Here is an 18,596-nt window from a genome sequence, read left to right on the forward strand (position 1 = left end):
AATTATTTATAGTCCAATTAATTAATATTTTTTCTTTGAAGATAGGCAAGATAGTTCTCTCTATAGGGAATCATGTGGAGCTCATCTTTATTCTGGTGGATTATTACATTTGGAATGGATTGACTTTATTACATTGAATAGAAGTTAGAACAAAGTGTGTCAGTCCAAAAGGGAGAGTATGCTAATAAGCTATAACAAACATTATGAGAAACAGGAAATTTTTAACAATTGAACACATGTATTACAGTGTCAGAGTTGTTAGTCAGGCTAGAGGTAATCCTTGTTAACTGAACATTTGTTAAACGTAGGTGTGATGGTGCTGACAAGCGGTACTTATGAATGGTCCTCAGTTCTGGCTGTCATACCATATCTATGACCATGTGAGTGCTGTGGTGGCACAGTGGGTAGAATGCAATATTGCAAGCTAATTCTGGCAACCGCCAGCAGTTCGAATCTCACCAGGCTCAAGGTTGACTCAGCCTTCCATCCTTTCAAAGTCGGTAAAATGAGGACCCAGATTGTTGGGGGCAATAGACTGACTCTGTAAACCGCTTAGAGAGGGCTGTAAGCGCTATTGCTATTGCAATTTGGGTGGTTGGTAACCAGCCGCATTTACAATGATTGCAATATCCAATTCTCATGTTATCGCCATTTTCAGATTTCTGTGATGCCCCCACTCACCCACACGTCAGGGTTGGTGTAGAGAGCTTTATTCAGTCTGTTCCCTCAACAGTTTTATTTAAAGTTTCCAGCTAACCTCCAGCTGCAAATTTAGCACAGTAATTGGCTCGTGACCAAATTGATAACCAAAAGCGAAACAAACTTAACTGCCAAACCAAAACAGTTTTGAAAATAAAGGTTTTGCCTGGATAGGTTCCAAAAACAAACAGCTCAAAATCCCCTCCAAGGTTAGGGGCCTTCACTGACCTCGGACCTCAACAAGTCCTATGGTCTGAATTTCAAGGCTTGCAAGGAGAAGTCACAGGAATAGCCCAAGCCAGGAATGCAAGGGGTCGTTTTCAGCGAAGCTAGCCACGAACAAGCTCCAGTCTAACCTTCGAGGCAATAGCCAATTAGTCCATCCGACAGATAACCAGCTGCTCCAAACACAAACATAAACATTCTTTGCAACTGGATTAAATCCACAAGCTGCAGACTTCTGGAAACACAAACAACCATCTAACCACGACTCACATATGCTGCTAGACGCCTTCCTCTGCCTGCCGTGCTAAATAGCCCCTCCCAGTGCAGCCCATTAAGAGGGGCTGCGCCTTTTCCCCATCAATCTGGCAGATCTCCGCCTCTCTGTCCTGTGTGCTCTAGCATCTACAAAGGCCAGCAGTTTCTCCCCCTCTTCCTCAAGCTCCTCCCTGCGAGCTCTCCCCAGCCCAGTCATGTTCATCCGACAGCTCAGGGTCAGCAATACCAGACGTGCCAGGAATGCTCTCATTCTCCCCCGAGGCCTCTGAGGAAGACGTGAATGAGCCATAATCCACAGGAGACATCACAATTTCCGTTTCAGCTTTCCACAAGGAAAATCAATACGGAAGCTGGTAGGGAAGGTTGTAAGTTGATCTGGCAAATCTTCCCCCACCCAGCAGCAGTCACCCCAGGCCAATAACACTCATGTGCACAACTGCAGCCACTCACAGACCTTCCCCCACCTGCCAGCAGCCCTCTCTGTGTATACTGCTGACCACATGCACATGCAGCAGCAACTACCTCTGATCCTGAAAATTCTCACATGCAGCATTTACTTGCCCCTTGGCCTACTTGGAACTTCCAACTTCTGCTGACTTCCCCACTACCTTTGGTTGTTGGAAGCCGGCAGGAAATTGCAAGGAGGTACTTTCTTAAGGACCAGCCATTTTCACTTAATGATGGTAACAAGGACTGCTAGGATTGCAGCCACTAACAATGCAGTCATGTGACATGCTTTATTACTGCATATCCTAACAATGAAAATTGCAATCCCTGTTGCTGTCATTAAGCAAAGACTACCTATATATATATTATAAGATCTAAATATATTATTGAATCTCTCAGTTATTTTTCTTCTGAACAAAAAAAATTGGTAATGTTTATTTCTAAAGGCTAGGTAATTAGCTGACATAATTGCTGTCAGCTAAGGAATGCTGGCTGGTGGAATCTCTGAGGGCTTTTTCTGGCCCACCCTGTGAAATATTATTCTGCGTGAGATTAGATTAGTTGGCCTTTTGCAAGGCCCCAAAATTTGGTTTTGTGCTCTGGTCTGGAACCTCGCTCAGAAGCATGATGGAGTCCGTCTCTTGACTTTCTTGATGGTTATTTTATGAAGCTCAGCTGCCCTGGGTTTTTATTTTATATTATGTATTCTGTTCGTTTTTATCTATTTTGTTATCTGCCCAGTCACATACGTGAGGTGGGTGGCTATATAAATCAAATTAATTAATTAAATATGTGAGAGATTGTTGGGAGCCTGGAAAAGGAATGGAGAAGAGAATCAATGTAAACAATCACAAAATAACAGGCATGACATTTAACAGCTTATATCGTAAATAGCCATTTATCCCAAGGTGGAAAGAAAGCTGAGAAGAAACATTTTAATCATTCAAAGCAATTCTCCCTTAATAAATTTATTATAAATGAAAGTGGAGTTTCCAAAATTTAATATTTTCCCCAGACTACCATAAAATATACAGTAGCTTACTGAAATCTGTATAATTCTTGCTTCCTTGATCTTGCCTGTATGGGCTTGACTATAGTAAGTGTGTGCATGTGTGTGTTTTAGATAGATGATAATAGAGGGAACATTGCAATCAAATACAACAGACTATCCTCTTCCAGCTGGGTGCTCTCTGGATTTTCTGATTGCAACTCCTGAATATATCAACTGGAGGAGCCCAGGTTGGGGTACCATTTTGTACATCACAAGTACTTGGATCCTATACAGAACTTAGGGTTCAAATCAGTGAATTCTAGTGCACTGGAAGCCATAGAACAGACGGGGGGGGGGGGATATTATTTATTAAATACATTTATATGGCTGCCCAACTCATACATGATGACTCTGGATGGCTTCAAAATTAATTACTAATTACTGCATCAGCAGTACAAAAACCAACAAACCTTTCCCACTCGTGTGTGTGTGTGTGTATGAGTGATATAGAATATTATATGATATAAGCTAACTTCCCTAAGCACTGAATTTTCCATCTGGTCATTGTGTTTGTTCTTATTTTGTTAGATTATTATTTGTAAGACTATCCCATTCAGATGTGACGCTGAACGGCATACAACATAAAATCAAGCAATAAATCAAAGAAGAGGGGGAAAAAACCAGTACTTTTCTAATTTATGAAAAAGTTTTAATGTTTTTCCTTCCTGTAGGTAATCAGCCCTGAAAAATATGAAATAAAATGTGCTGTACAAGAAGCAGCAATCATTTTGAATTCATGCGTGGAACCAAAAATGCAAGTGACGATAACTTTGACATCACCAGTGATTCGGGAAGAGAACATGAGGGATGGAGGTTCGAAATCTGTTAAAAGATTTTCAGTTTTAATTAATACTATTCTAAGATTGCATTAAGTCCTGGAAGGCAACATGCTGGCATGTGATACACATTCAATTCAGTTATGGGCAACTTTCGCAAGAGTGCATTTTTTAAAATACCTTCATTCTTGTTTTATTTACTGTAATTAACAACCTCAGATTTCTGGAAAAGGTTATTTTTATTTTATTTTTTTAATTTCACTGGAAAAAGCTTCAGAAAATAAACATTTTGTTGCAAGTATCATCATGAAGAAATGTTCTTCTGTAAAAAGAAATTGCATTAGAAATCACATTGTGTCTCTGACTTTAGATCAGTCTTGTTATTTAATATATGGGTTGCTGTATTTAATGTCTAATTGCATAATTTATTTTTAATTTAAAAACACTTATGACTTTGCTTGGAGCAAGGTGTGTATTTTTTTTCCAGTTTTTTGAGGTTGATTTTTGATCTAGAGGGTCATTTATGGAGCTCCTGGTGTTTATCAGAGTGTTTTAACTGAACAGTACACATGCAGTGTGTTTATAGTATAAAGAGGTACCTGAGATCAGATAAAGTAGAAACTGGAGCTTTGAAAAGCAGTATGGATTTATAATTTCTGCAGTCCTACTGTGCCAGCAGCGTTGCTTTAGGGTCACTTCTGTTATCCTTTAAAAGCTACAGATGTTTTAAAGCCAGCAAAGCATGATAATTTAATGTCTGCAATGTGTTGGCTCTATATTGGGTCAGATAAAGTGAACTTTATTTTCTTTTTCTTACATCTGCAAAATAAGCATTTTCACAGAGTTATATTATTGCCTAGGAATGTATAAAACATAAAAAACATTTTCATTGTTGACTGTGGTAAAATTCTTGTTAGGAGCCAGAGATAGGTTGCATATGTGCAGCCATAGAATGAATTCATAGCATTACTCTTTTTAAAAGTATAATTTAAGAAAACTTTATCCAAAAGCTTCTTTGGAAAAAAAAATGGCTGAACATTAGTGTACATTTTAATTGAATGCTTTATATGCAATAGAAACATTACATGCGAAGAGAAAAAAAAAGTTTGCCTAATTGCCATGAGTTGAATTTTTCATAGTTACATGCAAATATAATCATACGTGGCATATAAAGATTACCATCCAAAATACTGTTTATGAAAATAACACCATTTTTTTAGTTTTTTTCACTTAGAGCATTTGAATTCTGCACACATTGCTCTCTGTCTTAAAAGAAAACAAAGCTCTATTTTTATCTGATCCAGATTTGAATTACAGTTGCTATTCTAAGTTTAATTCACTTGCTAAATATTACCTTGAAGAAAGCAAAGCTTTTATTTTGAATAATTTCCTCAAGACACTGAGCAGCTTTAAACAAATATGCAAAAAAGTTTGAAATGTCTAAATAATGATACTTAAAAGCAGATTTGCAATAAACAAGAGTCTGTAAAGATTGTTGCTTATTTGTTGCAAAAGATATATTTTTTACTCCAGCTAATGCTCGGTGTCTTAAAAAGATTGATGGAATTTAGCTGGCTTTGGGAGTTGAATTCAGGTGACAAGGAAGGCTTTGTTGGAAGAGTCCAACCTTAATGTATTCTTGTTTGATAAATGATATCTTTAATCCTATGTGATCCTATTCAGTTACAAACTGAAGAGGGAGATGAAAGAAGGAGAAGGTAACACAAAACTGTTAACTATATAGGAATTTTGTTTTGCAGTTTTGTGCATTCGACAGTAAATTTTACTGAATTTGCTCTGGATATAATACTAAAAAGGCTGGAAACAGCTGTGGAATGTGTTTCTTCAGCAAAATATTTCTGTTTTTATGTTTGTTTTTTATCCTTAGCTTTGTTAGTCCCCATCCAAAGCCTTCTAGCAGAGACAATTGAATCCTGTCAGGGATTGCTACCAAGACATCGGAAGGATTTTTGACCAAGTTTTTTAAAGCTCAGTGTCACACCTGCCATATTTGAACAATGAGGGTGTTTGGTTGCATAGTCCTAGCATTTACTGTTACTTTTGTGTTGGTTTTTTTTTCTTCTTGTCCTTGTCTTTCTCTCTGGAATTACGCAGTGTTCACACTAGTGTTGAAATAGTTGACTGGGTAATACTTAATACATACCTGGAATTGAAAGAGCATGACCTACCTGTTAACATTTTAATAATGAAATAGTGTGGACACAGCATGTCTTACTGAAGATTAACCCCTTATATACAGAATACAGAAAAGCAATCACTTTAAAAATGATGGCTAATGTTTAATTCATTGATTAAAGACTAGAATTTAAGGGGTTAATCCATTTGGAATCTTAAAACAGATGCAAAAATCCACGTATAGGAAAGCTGCTTTTATGGATATCCAGCCTAGATGTCTTCCCAATTTCTGTAGCTGCTTTGGCATCTTTTGGTGACTCCAAGTTTCAGAGCTGATTTATGGTGGATATTATTTATCTTACACTGAGGTCAATGGCAAGATGCTAATTAATTTTAATAGAGCTGAATCATATATTTTATCTTGCTCATTAATTATATATGGTTATTAAACACTATTTGTACTTATTTACGTAAAGTGTATGAAATGCTAGTGTTCATTTTTAAATATTTATTGATAATTATTTAAGACTTCAGCAGTAAAGTAACTGAAGTCATAAGTACAAGCTGTTTAAAGTAGAATAAACTGCCTACATTGACAATATACATTGCTATAAACCTTAAAAAATACCTTATCAAATAATAATAATGATGACTTTGGCCTCAGTTGATTCTTTTATCTTTAAATTACTTTTGCCTTTCACTTGACAGTATCTATCATCTTAATGCCTTCTTTCACTTGCTTTTAAATCTCCGATTAGTAGGTATCAGTCTTCATTTGTATAGGGATAGCCAGTAAATGACAGAATATAAACCCAGTAAATCCCATGGGAAAATATTCATGAGGATTTCCACAGACACATCGTTCTCTATAAAATAGAAATATTCTGTATCTAGATCAAGTATGACATAATTTCAAGCTTGACATTTCTTCTTGACCTGTTTCTCTTCATGTCTTCATTGATGATGACTGTCAAGCCTGATCTGTTAATTCCTTGGCTTTACATTTTTTCCTTGGTGTGTTTTTTGAGTGTTTGATTTGCTGTTACTAGTATGTTTGCTTACATTAGGTTACATTTTAATGTTCAGTTGTGTCTTGTGGCACATTAAATGTTTATTGTAACAGCAAGCTCACTGGCAAAAATCAAAATCTGTCGTTAAGTCATAGTTTCAAAATCAGAGTTACTTAAAATAGATATAAAATTATACCTGCTGCAAGTTTAGACACAATTGGCAAAATCATTTTAAGGTTTTGAATAGGTATAGTGTTTTTCTTTCTATAGAACTTTTGGTCTTCATGGTTTTTCCCACCTTTTTCTTCTCTTAAATCTTTCTAGTTTTCTCTTGGTATCTTTCTAGATGAAATTGGGATGGATATATATGGCATACACTTTAATACTATAAGTCCAAAACTGAGTAAGAAATATGAAAATGTACAGATGCTCCTGGCGTAAATGTTTGTACAATACTTCACATTTCTTTCAACTCCATAAAATTAAATAGCCTTGATTGTTCTATAAGTACACTTTGTCCTTACTTAATGTGAGATATTGTAGTACCTTCAGAGTACTTGAGAATTTCACTTTTAACTGGGACTATGTTTCAAGATAGCATGTGGTCATTTTAAGTTGTCTCAACAAACACAGGGCACAATTCACTGGGAACGTTTCCTGCACAAGTTTCATTAAAATGAATGGGAAGTCTGTACAAATGCCCATTCAGTTCAGTGAAGCCTGCACAGGAGAATTTTCAGATCGATTTTGCTCACAGTTTGTTGTAACTTTTACTTCATTCAAGTGGATTTTTGTGTTCCTTCTGTCTTGTGTTTCCCGTGCTGGTGCACTGTGTCCAACCATTCTTCCTTCAACATGTTAATTTTAGGGGGGAATCATTTTCCCAGTAGATGGTTCTTCACAAGTAGATGAGTGTAAAAAGATAAGATTGAGAGCTAACATTTTGTTACGCTCTTGACTATTTTTCATATTGGACTAAATGATACAGTTTAAGGAATATTGCTGATGATATATACATTGGAGACAGGGATTTCAAAATAAATGGCATGTGTGACATGGAAGCTATTTTAAGGAACTGTCTTGCTCACCTGGTCAAACACCCATTCCTCACTGCATTTTGCCAATTCAATCCATTTTAGATGTAACTTCGGGTATGGTGAAAGACCCACCGGACGTCTTGGACAGGCAAAAATGCCTTGACGCTCTGGCTGCTCTACGCCACGCTAAGTGGTTCCAGGTTCGGAACATCATTTTACTTTCTTCTTGTAGCCTTATGAGAGAGAGTAGTTCAGTTGTTCAGTTGGATGTTAAACTACACCAAAAAGGGGGGAAAAATCCAGGTTGCCCATAGTGAATATATGTACACCTATATAAAATTAAATGGCTAGACGGGGGGAAAAATCATCTTTGAAGATTTGTACAGAAGAACTGTTTGTTCAGTTCTTGCCAATTTGATGTCAACTTGTTTTTCTGACCAGATAGCGAGGTTGAACATTTGGCTCGCTCTGGGGGAATTGTATGTTTGGTATCTGTTATGTATTCCATAAGGCTGCAGAGTAACTTTGCTTTAAATAACAGAATGTGTGTTTAAAGCTTTGTGTTTTAGGTGTAAGACTTTTACTTTTTTATTTTTTAAGCTCATTAAGTGTAGGGAATGAAAGGTGAGAAACTATTTGGTTCTGTGACTTTGCGCTTCAGCAAAGGCACAAGCAAGAAACCAAACAGATTCCCACGGCCTTTCATTCTCTCTACTTGTTAGCTCTTTACTTTTTGTATTTCTATTATAGGAAGGTAATTGTATTTGCTGTTACAAATAAATCTTAGGTCAAAGTGTGCAGGAATTCAAGGCATATTAGACTTGTAAAATAACCTGTGCACCTTGACTTGTTAAGCTACTAACCATGGCCTAAAATGCTTCTGTAAATGGCAGCTCCTGGAATGTCTCCAAATGACTTATTTATTTTCTGTTCTTGAGCTTCCATCGAACAGTGGCATTTTAGCTTTTCTAAGAGGCCTCTTTTTCTATTGGTGCTGGGATTGATTAACTTGATTTTGTATTGCTCTCAAGGCTAGAGCTAATGGTCTGCAGTCCTGTGTCATTATCATACGTATTCTTCGTGATCTCTGTCAGCGAGTGCCAACTTGGTCTGACTTTCCAAGCTGGGTAAGTAGTATTTTAAAACCATGAGCATATTATCACAAGTTATGTATCATATTTGCATTGGTATATTTCCTATAAGAGGCATTATTTAGTTTCTCAGGCCTTGTTGATTTCTTTCAGAAGCTACATTACAATAGACCCTTGATTTTATAGACCTTGATTTGTGGACTTTGGATTAAAAAAAAAACCCTGAATTTCCAGCAATACGGACTTTGCCAAAAGCAAGATGAAGTTCATTGTATGGCGGATAGTTTGAATAATGTCTTTACTTTTTATGTTCGCTATATACATGACTCTTTATGCACATATCAAATCCCATTGCTATTTAACAGACATTCAACTCTAACATAGAGACACACCTTTCCTCAGAAGGCTATTAAAGTGAAGATTCATTATCTATTTATTATGTTAACTCCTTTGATAACATACATAGATCAGGTTGATCATGGATGGCTAAAATGAAATATTTTAGAGAATAGAGTAAAAGATTTTTAATAATAAGAAACTTCTCGATAAAGATAAGATAAAGTAACAAATGAGTGATAAATTACCATGGGTCTTTTGTATCAAGTCAAATCTCTTGAGCAATAGAAATATTCAGTAACAGTAATACCAAGAATTTAATATTTCACTATTTAGAACAACCAAATGCAACAATCTCAAACATGTACATGTTATATTGCAATTAGATAGAAGGTCCACCATGTGGCTTAAAGGAAGCTTGGAATACTGATTTGGTAGATATTGTGGAAATTGGGTGGATTCACCTCAGCTTCAGTATAAGAACTGCAAGTTGATAAATCACTGGCATTTGACTTCCATTAGATTGCCGCATATGTATCGAAATTATTCTTCCAAATATTGGAGAGATCATAAAAAAGGTTATTTCTGATTTGTGGTGGTGATCATGTGATAAAGCTTTTTGATGTAAGATTTTGTGGAAATAGTTAACATCACTAAACAAAGAATTAAATGTTCCCTAGAGTTAGATTTACTGCATTTATTTACAGGATCAAACCTTAAGCTTAAAGATAAAGAATTTGTCTATTTAATTTTAGCAGCCAAAATAATAATTGTACAATATTGGAAAATTCTACATAACATAACATTTAAGATGTAGATTAACTAAGTCCCTTCAGTTGCCCCATCACAAAAAATATTACAGAAAAGGTTAAAATAATGAGATATCAGAAAGAGGAACCACAATTTTATCAATTTTGGATGGACTTTATAATTTACCTCAATAGCAATACATTATAATACAGTATATTTTCCATACATGGTAAATTTGTAATATGTGGTTTTTCTATTTGTAAATTCTTTTTTATATTGTCTACATTTTTTTCTTTTTTGTGTTTCTTGGATTAGTTACCTGATACTATTTATTATTCATAGTTCAAAATAAATACAAAAATTTAATCTATTACAGCAAAGTGAAATATTTCTAAATAAGCCAAAGCCCATCCATTCAATACTTTTAACATTTATTTATTACAAGCTGTGTATTTTAGATGGTAATGCTAAGAAATGTAGGGGAAAGGTAGAATTAGTAAAAACAAAAATAAAATATAATCTTCCTTCATACTGACATAAATATGACAGTATAATTCGGGTATTAGCAACGTACAGCTCCCAAGCCACATGCTGCTCTTTCGTCCCCCTGCTGTGGCTCCCTGCCGGCTGGCTGGCCCCACCCCTCTCCCTCCCCTCCCAATTGCTCCTCGCGTGGCCTGAGAAGTTAAGGGAGACAGCGGGGATGGAGACTGGCTCCATATTCCAGAGGGGGAGGGAAGAGCCTCTCTACTTGCCTCTTATTTTGTGGGTGCTTCTTCTGGTGCTTCTTCGTGCTGCGCGCACCTCAGGGAGGTGCGCGCAGGGAGACGTGCAACTTTCTCTCCGTCCCGAGACACTGACCCGGCCTGGCTGCAGCCGATGTTCCGCGTCATAATGGGCTCCAGGAAGAGGAGGGGATGCCGTCTCCCCCATTGTGAATTGCGCTAAATTTAAGTGTGCTGCACAAAGCGCTGTGAGAGCAGTCAGCAGACAATGGAGGCGGCGAGAGCAAGTTGCAAGTTGAGAGCATTGGCCCAGCCCAGCTGCAGCTGACGCCACTGCTCTTGCCGCCTCCATGGCACTTCAGGGCACTTCACAATGAGGGCGATGGCATCCCCTTCTTCTGGAGCCCATTACGATGCGGAGCATTGGCCAGGCCAGGCCAATGTCTCAGGTCGGAGAGAAAGTTGTGCGTCTCCCCAAGCAACCACGGTGCGCGCAGCACTAAGAAGCGCCAGAAGAAGCCTCTGCGAGATGAGAGGCAAGTACAAGGGTGCTTCTCTCTCGTTCAGAGTGAGTCTCCATCCCCACTGTCATCCTTACCTTCTCAGGCTATGCGAGAAGTGACTGTGGGGGGGAGGGCGAGGGGAGGGCAGCCAGCCGACAGGGAGCCACAGCAGTGGGACAAAAGAGCTTCATTTATCTGGGAATCTGAAATGACTCTTGATTTAAATCATATGGTAAAAAGGACCCAAAGAAGAAGAAAGAACATCAGCAAAAAAACCAAACCCAACCCTCATCTGTTTTTGGAAATGGTTCAAGTGGGAACACACACACACACACGAGAGTCGGGGGAGAGAGAGAGGGAGGGAAAGAGAGAAAGATGAGAGAGAAAAGGGGAAAAAGAGAGAAATGAGAAAATGATGGAGGGAGAATGAGAGAGGAAAAAGAGATAAACAAATGAGAGAGAGAAGAAGGAGAGGGACACAGAAATGAGAGAACTGGAGGGAGAGAATAAGAGGGAAATGAGAGAGAGAAGGGGAGAGAAAAGAAAGTGAGGGAGGGAGAGGAAAAAGAGAAAAACAATAGAGAGAAACCCATTTCCAACAGAAAACACCCAGAGCCACAAAACCTGGGTAGGTATGGCTGGGGGGGGTGGGGAGTGTCATGTGACGGGGGGAGTGATGTTGAGTTGGCCACGCCCACTCAGGTTTTGTGGCTCCCAGTTGTGGGAAATGGGTCCAAATGGCTCTTTGAGTGTTTATGGTTGCAGACCCCTGGAATTGGTTACAGGAAGGTGAAAGTTTGGGGTGGGGGAGGTAGGGTGTAGGGATGCTGTAGGCAGGCACAGGCAGGCAAAAAATCAGAGGGAACAACTTCCAACCTCCTATCGGCTTTCCCATTGATTTTGTTTGTGGGAAGTCAACAGGAAATGTTGAAAATCTACAATCACGTGACAGTGGTCCACTGCAACATCATAATTGTGAGCCAGGCACTGATATCCCAGATCATGATCACAGGAACACTGTATTGGTTAGAGCTCTAAGGATCAGTTGTAAGTCTTCCTCCTTCAACATCATTGTAACTTTGAATGGTCACTGAACAAATGGTTGTAATTTAAGGATCCTTTTTCTGATAGCAGTTGCCTTATCTAAGAGGATTTTAGAACTATTGTTTATTTATTTATTTGTTTTGTTTATTTATTTATTTATTTGTTTATACTGCCCTTCTCCCAAAGGACTCAGGGCGGTGAACAGTCAAAATAAACATATATATAAAAATGTGAATAGAAGCAATAAATAATAATTAAGTCAAATTGGCTTATCAGTTAAGTTAAGATCTTCAGAATAAAATTTACACAATTAGGAAAAGGAAAGAAAAAATTAATTATGCCAGCCCGGCTTGGTGAAAGAGGAAGGTCTTAAGTGCCATTAATTAGTTCCATTCAGTTAGAGAACACAAATTGGTTTTTCACAAGGATACTATAATTTTATGACTCAGGCTCCATGCCATTCAATAGCTAACTTCCTTCTGAAAAAACATGAATATCTGGCTTGTGCCATAAGACTTATGGCACAAAACATAAAGGACCCAGCAAGCCTTGCAGGCTAGATTTGTTTCCTTTATTCAGCATTATCTTTGTGGTGGTGTAAGTTGTATGATGTACAAGGCTTTCTTATAAGATGCATCTTATAGTACATTCTGGAAGGGAGACAACAGTATTTGCAGCATTCTTCACAAACCAGCCACTTGAACTTTACCTAAGTACATGAACTAAATTTGACATACTCATTTTTGTTGAATAAATTTGTTAGAAAGAGCATTAAAGATAATTCCCAATTCCTAAAATTCAGTCAAAGCATTTTGCTTGTATTCCTCACATTCATAACATATCCTGGAACATTAGTTACTAAGTTTCCATAGGTTTAGAATAATAAGTAGAATCATCCAGATACCCCCTCAAGCGATAGCAGAGTCTTTCTGGTTATTTGGATTAGTGGTGCAAACAACCAGCACCACTAATGAATAGTCTCAAGCAGAACATACATTGTTATTTACCTATGTTACAATAACTTCACCAGGCTGATTGCCATTCCCTTGTGAACAGTCAGCTAAGGCTTCAGAGATTCTGGGGGACGTGTCACATTTTGCAACACAAGAACTCTATGCTCACCCCACACCCCACCCTCCAGTCCAGCTGGAGATTCCACCACACTTTTCCAGGTTATACCATCACCACTGTTCACTCTGTTGGTCTCTCCCAGAGACTTTCTTTTTACATACTTTCTCCTAAAGCAAATGGTATAGTTGGCACCATAGGTTTAGCCATGGATGGAATGTGATCCCTGCCTTTCCCAGGGAGTGTAAGACTTTAACCTATTATTAGTGAACTCTGGTGCACTAAACCAGAAGGAACTTCCACGGTAATAAGTTTTGCTATGTGATTTAAATGAAAATGTAGGCAGTGGCTTATTTTTGCTTATTTATTTAGGCAATGGAATTATTAGTAGAAAAGGCAATTAGCAGTGCTACTGGACCACAAAGCCCTGGAGATGCATTGAGAAGAGTATTTGAGTGTATATCTTCAGGAATTATCCTAAAAGGCAAGTTGATTGGTAACCAAAATCAGTAATTTCTTGATAATTAGTTTTGCTGATTATTTATTCAATTTATACTGCCCTTCTCACTATCAAAAGTGACTCTTTAACATATTCTTTCTTTAGATTTTAGTAAGGATGAAATAATATTTCTGGTATATCCGGTTTCTTGTAGGTGGTCCTGGTCTTCTCGATCCTTGTGAAAAAGATCCTTTTGATACACTGGCTTTAATGACAGATCAACAAAGAGAAGACATTACTTCAAGTGCACAGGTAATTTGAATGTTGTGAATTATGAACATTTTGAAGATATACAAGCCAACAGTATAATTTGAGCTGAAAATCAATTGTGTTACCCAGTAGTATTTAACACTTGTTTTCAAGTAAATGGAATATTTGTTTTCAAGTAAATGGAATTCAAGTAGTATTTAACACTTGTTTTCAAGTAAATGGTTTAAAGTAAATGGAAAATTGTTTTTTTTTTTATATGGTAGTTTATTTAAGTTTTCTTTGAGTCAGGCTCAATTCGTATTGATTTCATGGACACTACCATACAGTTCTCTTGGCAATGGCATCAAAGAGTTTGCTACTATATTTTTATGGTGTTTTTTTTTAACTTTCCTGTCTAGTTTATAGCCCTAATATTCCCTAGTTGTCCTATCCATATGCTAACATTTTATTGATAAATTATTGCTCTTGACTTTTAAAATTGAAGTCACTAAGCAAACAATAGTAGATGAGCAAAAATGAAATGTTATGTAGGAAATTCTAGCTGGTACCTGCTTGCCTCATTATGCATGTAACGTAGTTACCAAATACTAAAACACTTGCTAGACCCACCGTGGTGTCCTATGATTCATGTATATTGGGCAATGTGTCTCCCTAGAGCTCAATTCAGAAACTTCTAGAACTTACAGAATTAACTGGCTGGTATCCTGTTTCCCCCACTCACCTCCCCATGCCATACAAAAGCATGACTTCCATTGTGAACCCCTTTTTTTTCAACTAACATAGTATTGGTTGATCTGATTTTCGGGGGGGGGGGTGTTCCTCTTCTCTTGACTCTTCTCAAAATTTCATCATAACAAGACAAGTTATTCATCATGATCCATCTTTCAGTCTTATTACTCTAAGAACCCATTTTGCAAATGCTGGCATTGGAGCATAATAAATGCTTTTTCTGCTTGGATGAAAAGCTTAGTTGGCTTAGCCAGATTATCCCACTTCCTGGGAGCAGCTTTTAAAGGTAGCAGTTTCCAAAACATTTGTGTCCTTTTAGCTTCTTTCACATCCCCATTGCCCATAGAGCATTGAATCCTGTATCACCGTTATAGATAGGCACTGAAAAAAATTAACTTAATAAGAGTTCAAAGCCTTCTGAGTGGTCTGCCAACTTAATTCCATGCAAGACAAAAAGAAAAAGATGGATAAAGGTCTGTCACTTCCCTGATTCCAGGTCTCTTAATTCTTCTCTATCATGTCCTTCTCCAACCCCAATACCACAAATTTTGTTATAGATGGCCTTCATATTGCTCAGTTGACCCCAGCTTCTCCTCATATACAGAAATCAATCTCAGAAATGAAATAGGCTTGCCTTAAGATCTATTACTCCGTAATACCTTCTTATCTCCCTTTGTAAGTCCCGTTTGGACAAAGATCCCTGTCTTTGTCTCAGCAATTTAGCCCTGCATTTCCTGAGATGACATGTATCTTGTGGAGTCTCAAATTGTAATGCATGCTATTTCTTCTGTAGTGGAGTTCATGCCAGTGTCTCTAAACTTGATAATAATGATTCTGTACTGCGGTTATCCCGAATATGTTTTACAGGCTTTAGATGCTTTCTATAACAAATTTTCATCCCACTCACATTTTGACCAAAGTATCAAAATTTCAGCTAGAAGTTTTAACATCTCATATCAAGAAGTTTTAGTGAGAAGTTGGCATTGTTTAGACACAAAACACAGCAAATTTACAGACATCAGCCTGAAGGCTCCAAATGACCATGATTCAAGTCTGATGTTCATCGATATCATACATTTTGGGATCTCACGGCTCGCTTTTCAGATCTATGTAATTCCATAACAGATGATATTTAGGTTTTCTGGATTATTTTGCAAATTTATCATTTTAGGTTCTAGATTAAATTCTTACCATATCATTCCATCATTTCTAAACATCTCATTTCTTCCTTTCTGGAAAAAAGTCTCTTGAGGACTAGATTCCATTCATTTTTTTCTTTATTGCTCTTTTCATAGATACTTTAATATCTCTAGGAAGGTCACCAGTTAGGGACCGTTGTCATCTCAAATATTTTTTGAGGCAGCTTTTTTTTTTTATCAGTGTTCTCACCACTGATATATTCATGTCGGCATGGAGAGTTCATAACCAAGACTCTGAGTATAAACATAGACATCACAAAATGCCACTTGAGCTTCTCATAGTTTGGAATTCAGATGGTAATCAGATATAACAAAAAGTGTGCACACCAAATTATTCTGTAAACTAGCAATTTCCAAATGTGTAGAGATGCATAACTTATGTAATGTATTTTTCGGACTATAAGACACACCAGAGTATAAGACACACCAAGATTTCGAAGAGGTACACAAGAAAAAAAGTTTTTGCCGGCCCCGGCCCCCAGGAGCACTCTGCAGGCCTCCCAAGCCCTCTGCGCATCCCGTTTTTTGCAAAAACAGGACGCGCGGGGCAGGGTTTTGGGAGGCCAAAAATGGCTGTATTCAGTATATAAGACGCATCAACATTTCCACCCTATTTTAGGGTGGAAAAAAGTGTGTCTTATATTCCGAAAAGTACGGTAATTCACAGATGACTGGAGTTCCAGGTAAGTAACCCAATTCTTGTACTTTAAAAAAATGTGTTAAATACGATTTTTGCTGCTGGAAATGACTTATTAAAATTAACTGGCCTCTGTTCTCTTGAAGTTGAAATTCAATCCGTCTGATTTCCTTTTTCCTTCTGCTACCAGTTTGCGCTGAGACTTCTTGCATTCCGTCAGATCCACAAAGTTCTAGGAATGGATCCTTTGCCCCAGATGAATCAGCGTTTCAATATTCACAGCAATCGAAAAAGGAGAAGGGACAGTGATGGAGTTGATGGATTTGAAGCTGAGGGGAAAAAAGACAAGAAAGACTATGATAACTTTTAAGCAAGAAGTTTGTGTGTGCATTGTTAACACAACAAAGTGAAAACGGAAGCCATTTGTTGTAAAAATAATTCTTAATATCTGTTCAAGTACAACCACCCCCAAAGGTTACAAATACTTTTGTGTGGCATTCACACCATTTTAAAGGATGTGCAGACTTAATTATGATAGAAAAAGATTACTAATGAAAACTGTATTTCAATTTTTGGTTTGTTTTTAGCCTGCCTCCTTTGTTTAGGTTCTAAAATATAACTCTTGATTTATGTTCTTTATGTTAATTGGTCACTGTGTACTTAAGTTGTACTGTATTTAATACATTGTTAACGTGTTTTAGTTGCTTTGTGTATTTGCAAATATGTTTAGAATTTGTACTTACCTTTCACACTTGTAAGTTGCTTTGTATTACAGATGGTAAATACAGCTCTTCCTTCACTTAATATTTTGTAGCAGAACACTTTTTTGTAAAGTGAGGCTGCAGGACTATTTCTCCTTTATGTGAAGCATTAACAATCTCTTACCCTGCTATTTAAGTGCTTTCAATTTAACGTTTCTGCCAATTCCATGGCATTTGTCTATCTAGTGATATAATGGTGTAATTAAGACAGATTTGTGTTATTCTAATCAGGTTTGTTGTTAGTTGCACATTAGCAGTATAAAAGCAAAATGTATGCAGTATGAACAGCAATTTTAGCAATTGATTAAAAATGGCATGATTTTGTTTTTAAATAGAATGGCTTTTTAAAAGTATTGTTTTAGGCTTCATGTCTAGGGCTTTGTTCAGTTGACTTTCACATAGCAAGGCCAAAAAATAATTTTCTGAAATGTTGCAGAAACTGTAAACAAGAGGACAGTTTTTCCTGGTTGGGTAGAGTTTGGCTAACTATTTTTGGAGAGCTTTGTAAGTATGGTAATAATACCATTAGCTCTGAATTAAAAATAATTGTTTGCCATATCAGTGCCTGTGAAAGGGTTCCTTTGCTGTTTTTGTACCAAATTATACAGTGATTTTCATTTAAACCTAAAATTGAGGATAATAGTATCTCACATAAATTGAAGGCTATGCTATAAAGGAAAAATAGCAGAAAATTATTTGCGGCCATAATGTATGCTTACGTCTCCTTCAAACAGCTAAATATTATAGTGGTGTAATTCAGTCTACATCTGCCTGTTGATGTATGCTTTGGTTCACAGGTGTGATTTGTTACAACACTACAGTTGAATACACAAATAAAGAGTAAAAATGTACTAAGTGATGTACTACTGATTGTACACTCAGGACAGATACCCCTATTATTAGTTTCACTAATTTACCATATATCAATTTAGCAATGTTCATAATATTCCCAGTTCTTAAAGAGATGGGAGTACCAGACCATTTTATTTGTCTCCTGAGAAACCTATATGGAAGTCAAGAAGCAACAGTGAGAACTGGACATGGAACCACTGATTGGTTCAAAATTGGGAAAGGAGTCCAGCAAGGCTGTATACCAGTGATGGCTAACCTTTTTGCCATCACGTGCCAGGAGGGTGGGGGGGGGGGTTCACGCATGCGTGTGCCCACACCTATAATTCTATGCGCCCCCCCTGCGCATGCGCACGCAACCCCCATCCCCCGCTCCTGGCACGTGATGGTCTAGTAGGCCCATTTTTCTTTCTTACCTGGTTCCAGATCCTCTCTATACATCTGGGAAGGGTGAAAACAGCCTTTCCCATTCCCTCGGAGGCCTGAAAGGGCCCATTTTCCAACTCCCGGTGGGACAGGAAGTGACGTTTATTGCATC

The 18,596-nt window shown here is 37.5% G+C and overlaps 1 protein-coding gene across 2 annotated transcripts in view; it reads left to right on the top strand.

Moving 5' to 3' along the window:
- Nucleotides 1-18,060, top strand: part of ZFR (zinc finger RNA binding protein) — a 46,419-nt gene extending 28,359 nt beyond the window's left edge. For both annotated transcript variants that reach the window (XM_070938912.1, XM_070938913.1), the window contains exons 15-20: nt 3,370-3,511; nt 7,760-7,857; nt 8,689-8,784; nt 13,547-13,658; nt 13,828-13,925; nt 16,639-18,060. In XM_070938912.1, coding sequence (XP_070795013.1) covers nt 3,370-3,511; nt 7,760-7,857; nt 8,689-8,784; nt 13,547-13,658; nt 13,828-13,925; nt 16,639-16,818 — 726 coding nt within the window. In that variant the 3' untranslated portion in view covers nt 16,819-18,060. The remainder of the gene's footprint in view (nt 1-3,369; nt 3,512-7,759; nt 7,858-8,688; nt 8,785-13,546; nt 13,659-13,827; nt 13,926-16,638) is intronic.
- The last annotated feature ends 536 nt before the right edge of the window (nt 18,061-18,596 follow it).

Source organism: Pituophis catenifer, unplaced genomic scaffold (assembly GCF_029215685.1).
Source record: "Pituophis catenifer annectens isolate HBS135680 unplaced genomic scaffold, rPitCat1.0.hap2 SCAF_2, whole genome shotgun sequence".
In the NCBI taxonomy this organism is placed as follows: domain Eukaryota; kingdom Metazoa; phylum Chordata; class Lepidosauria; order Squamata; family Colubridae; genus Pituophis; species Pituophis catenifer.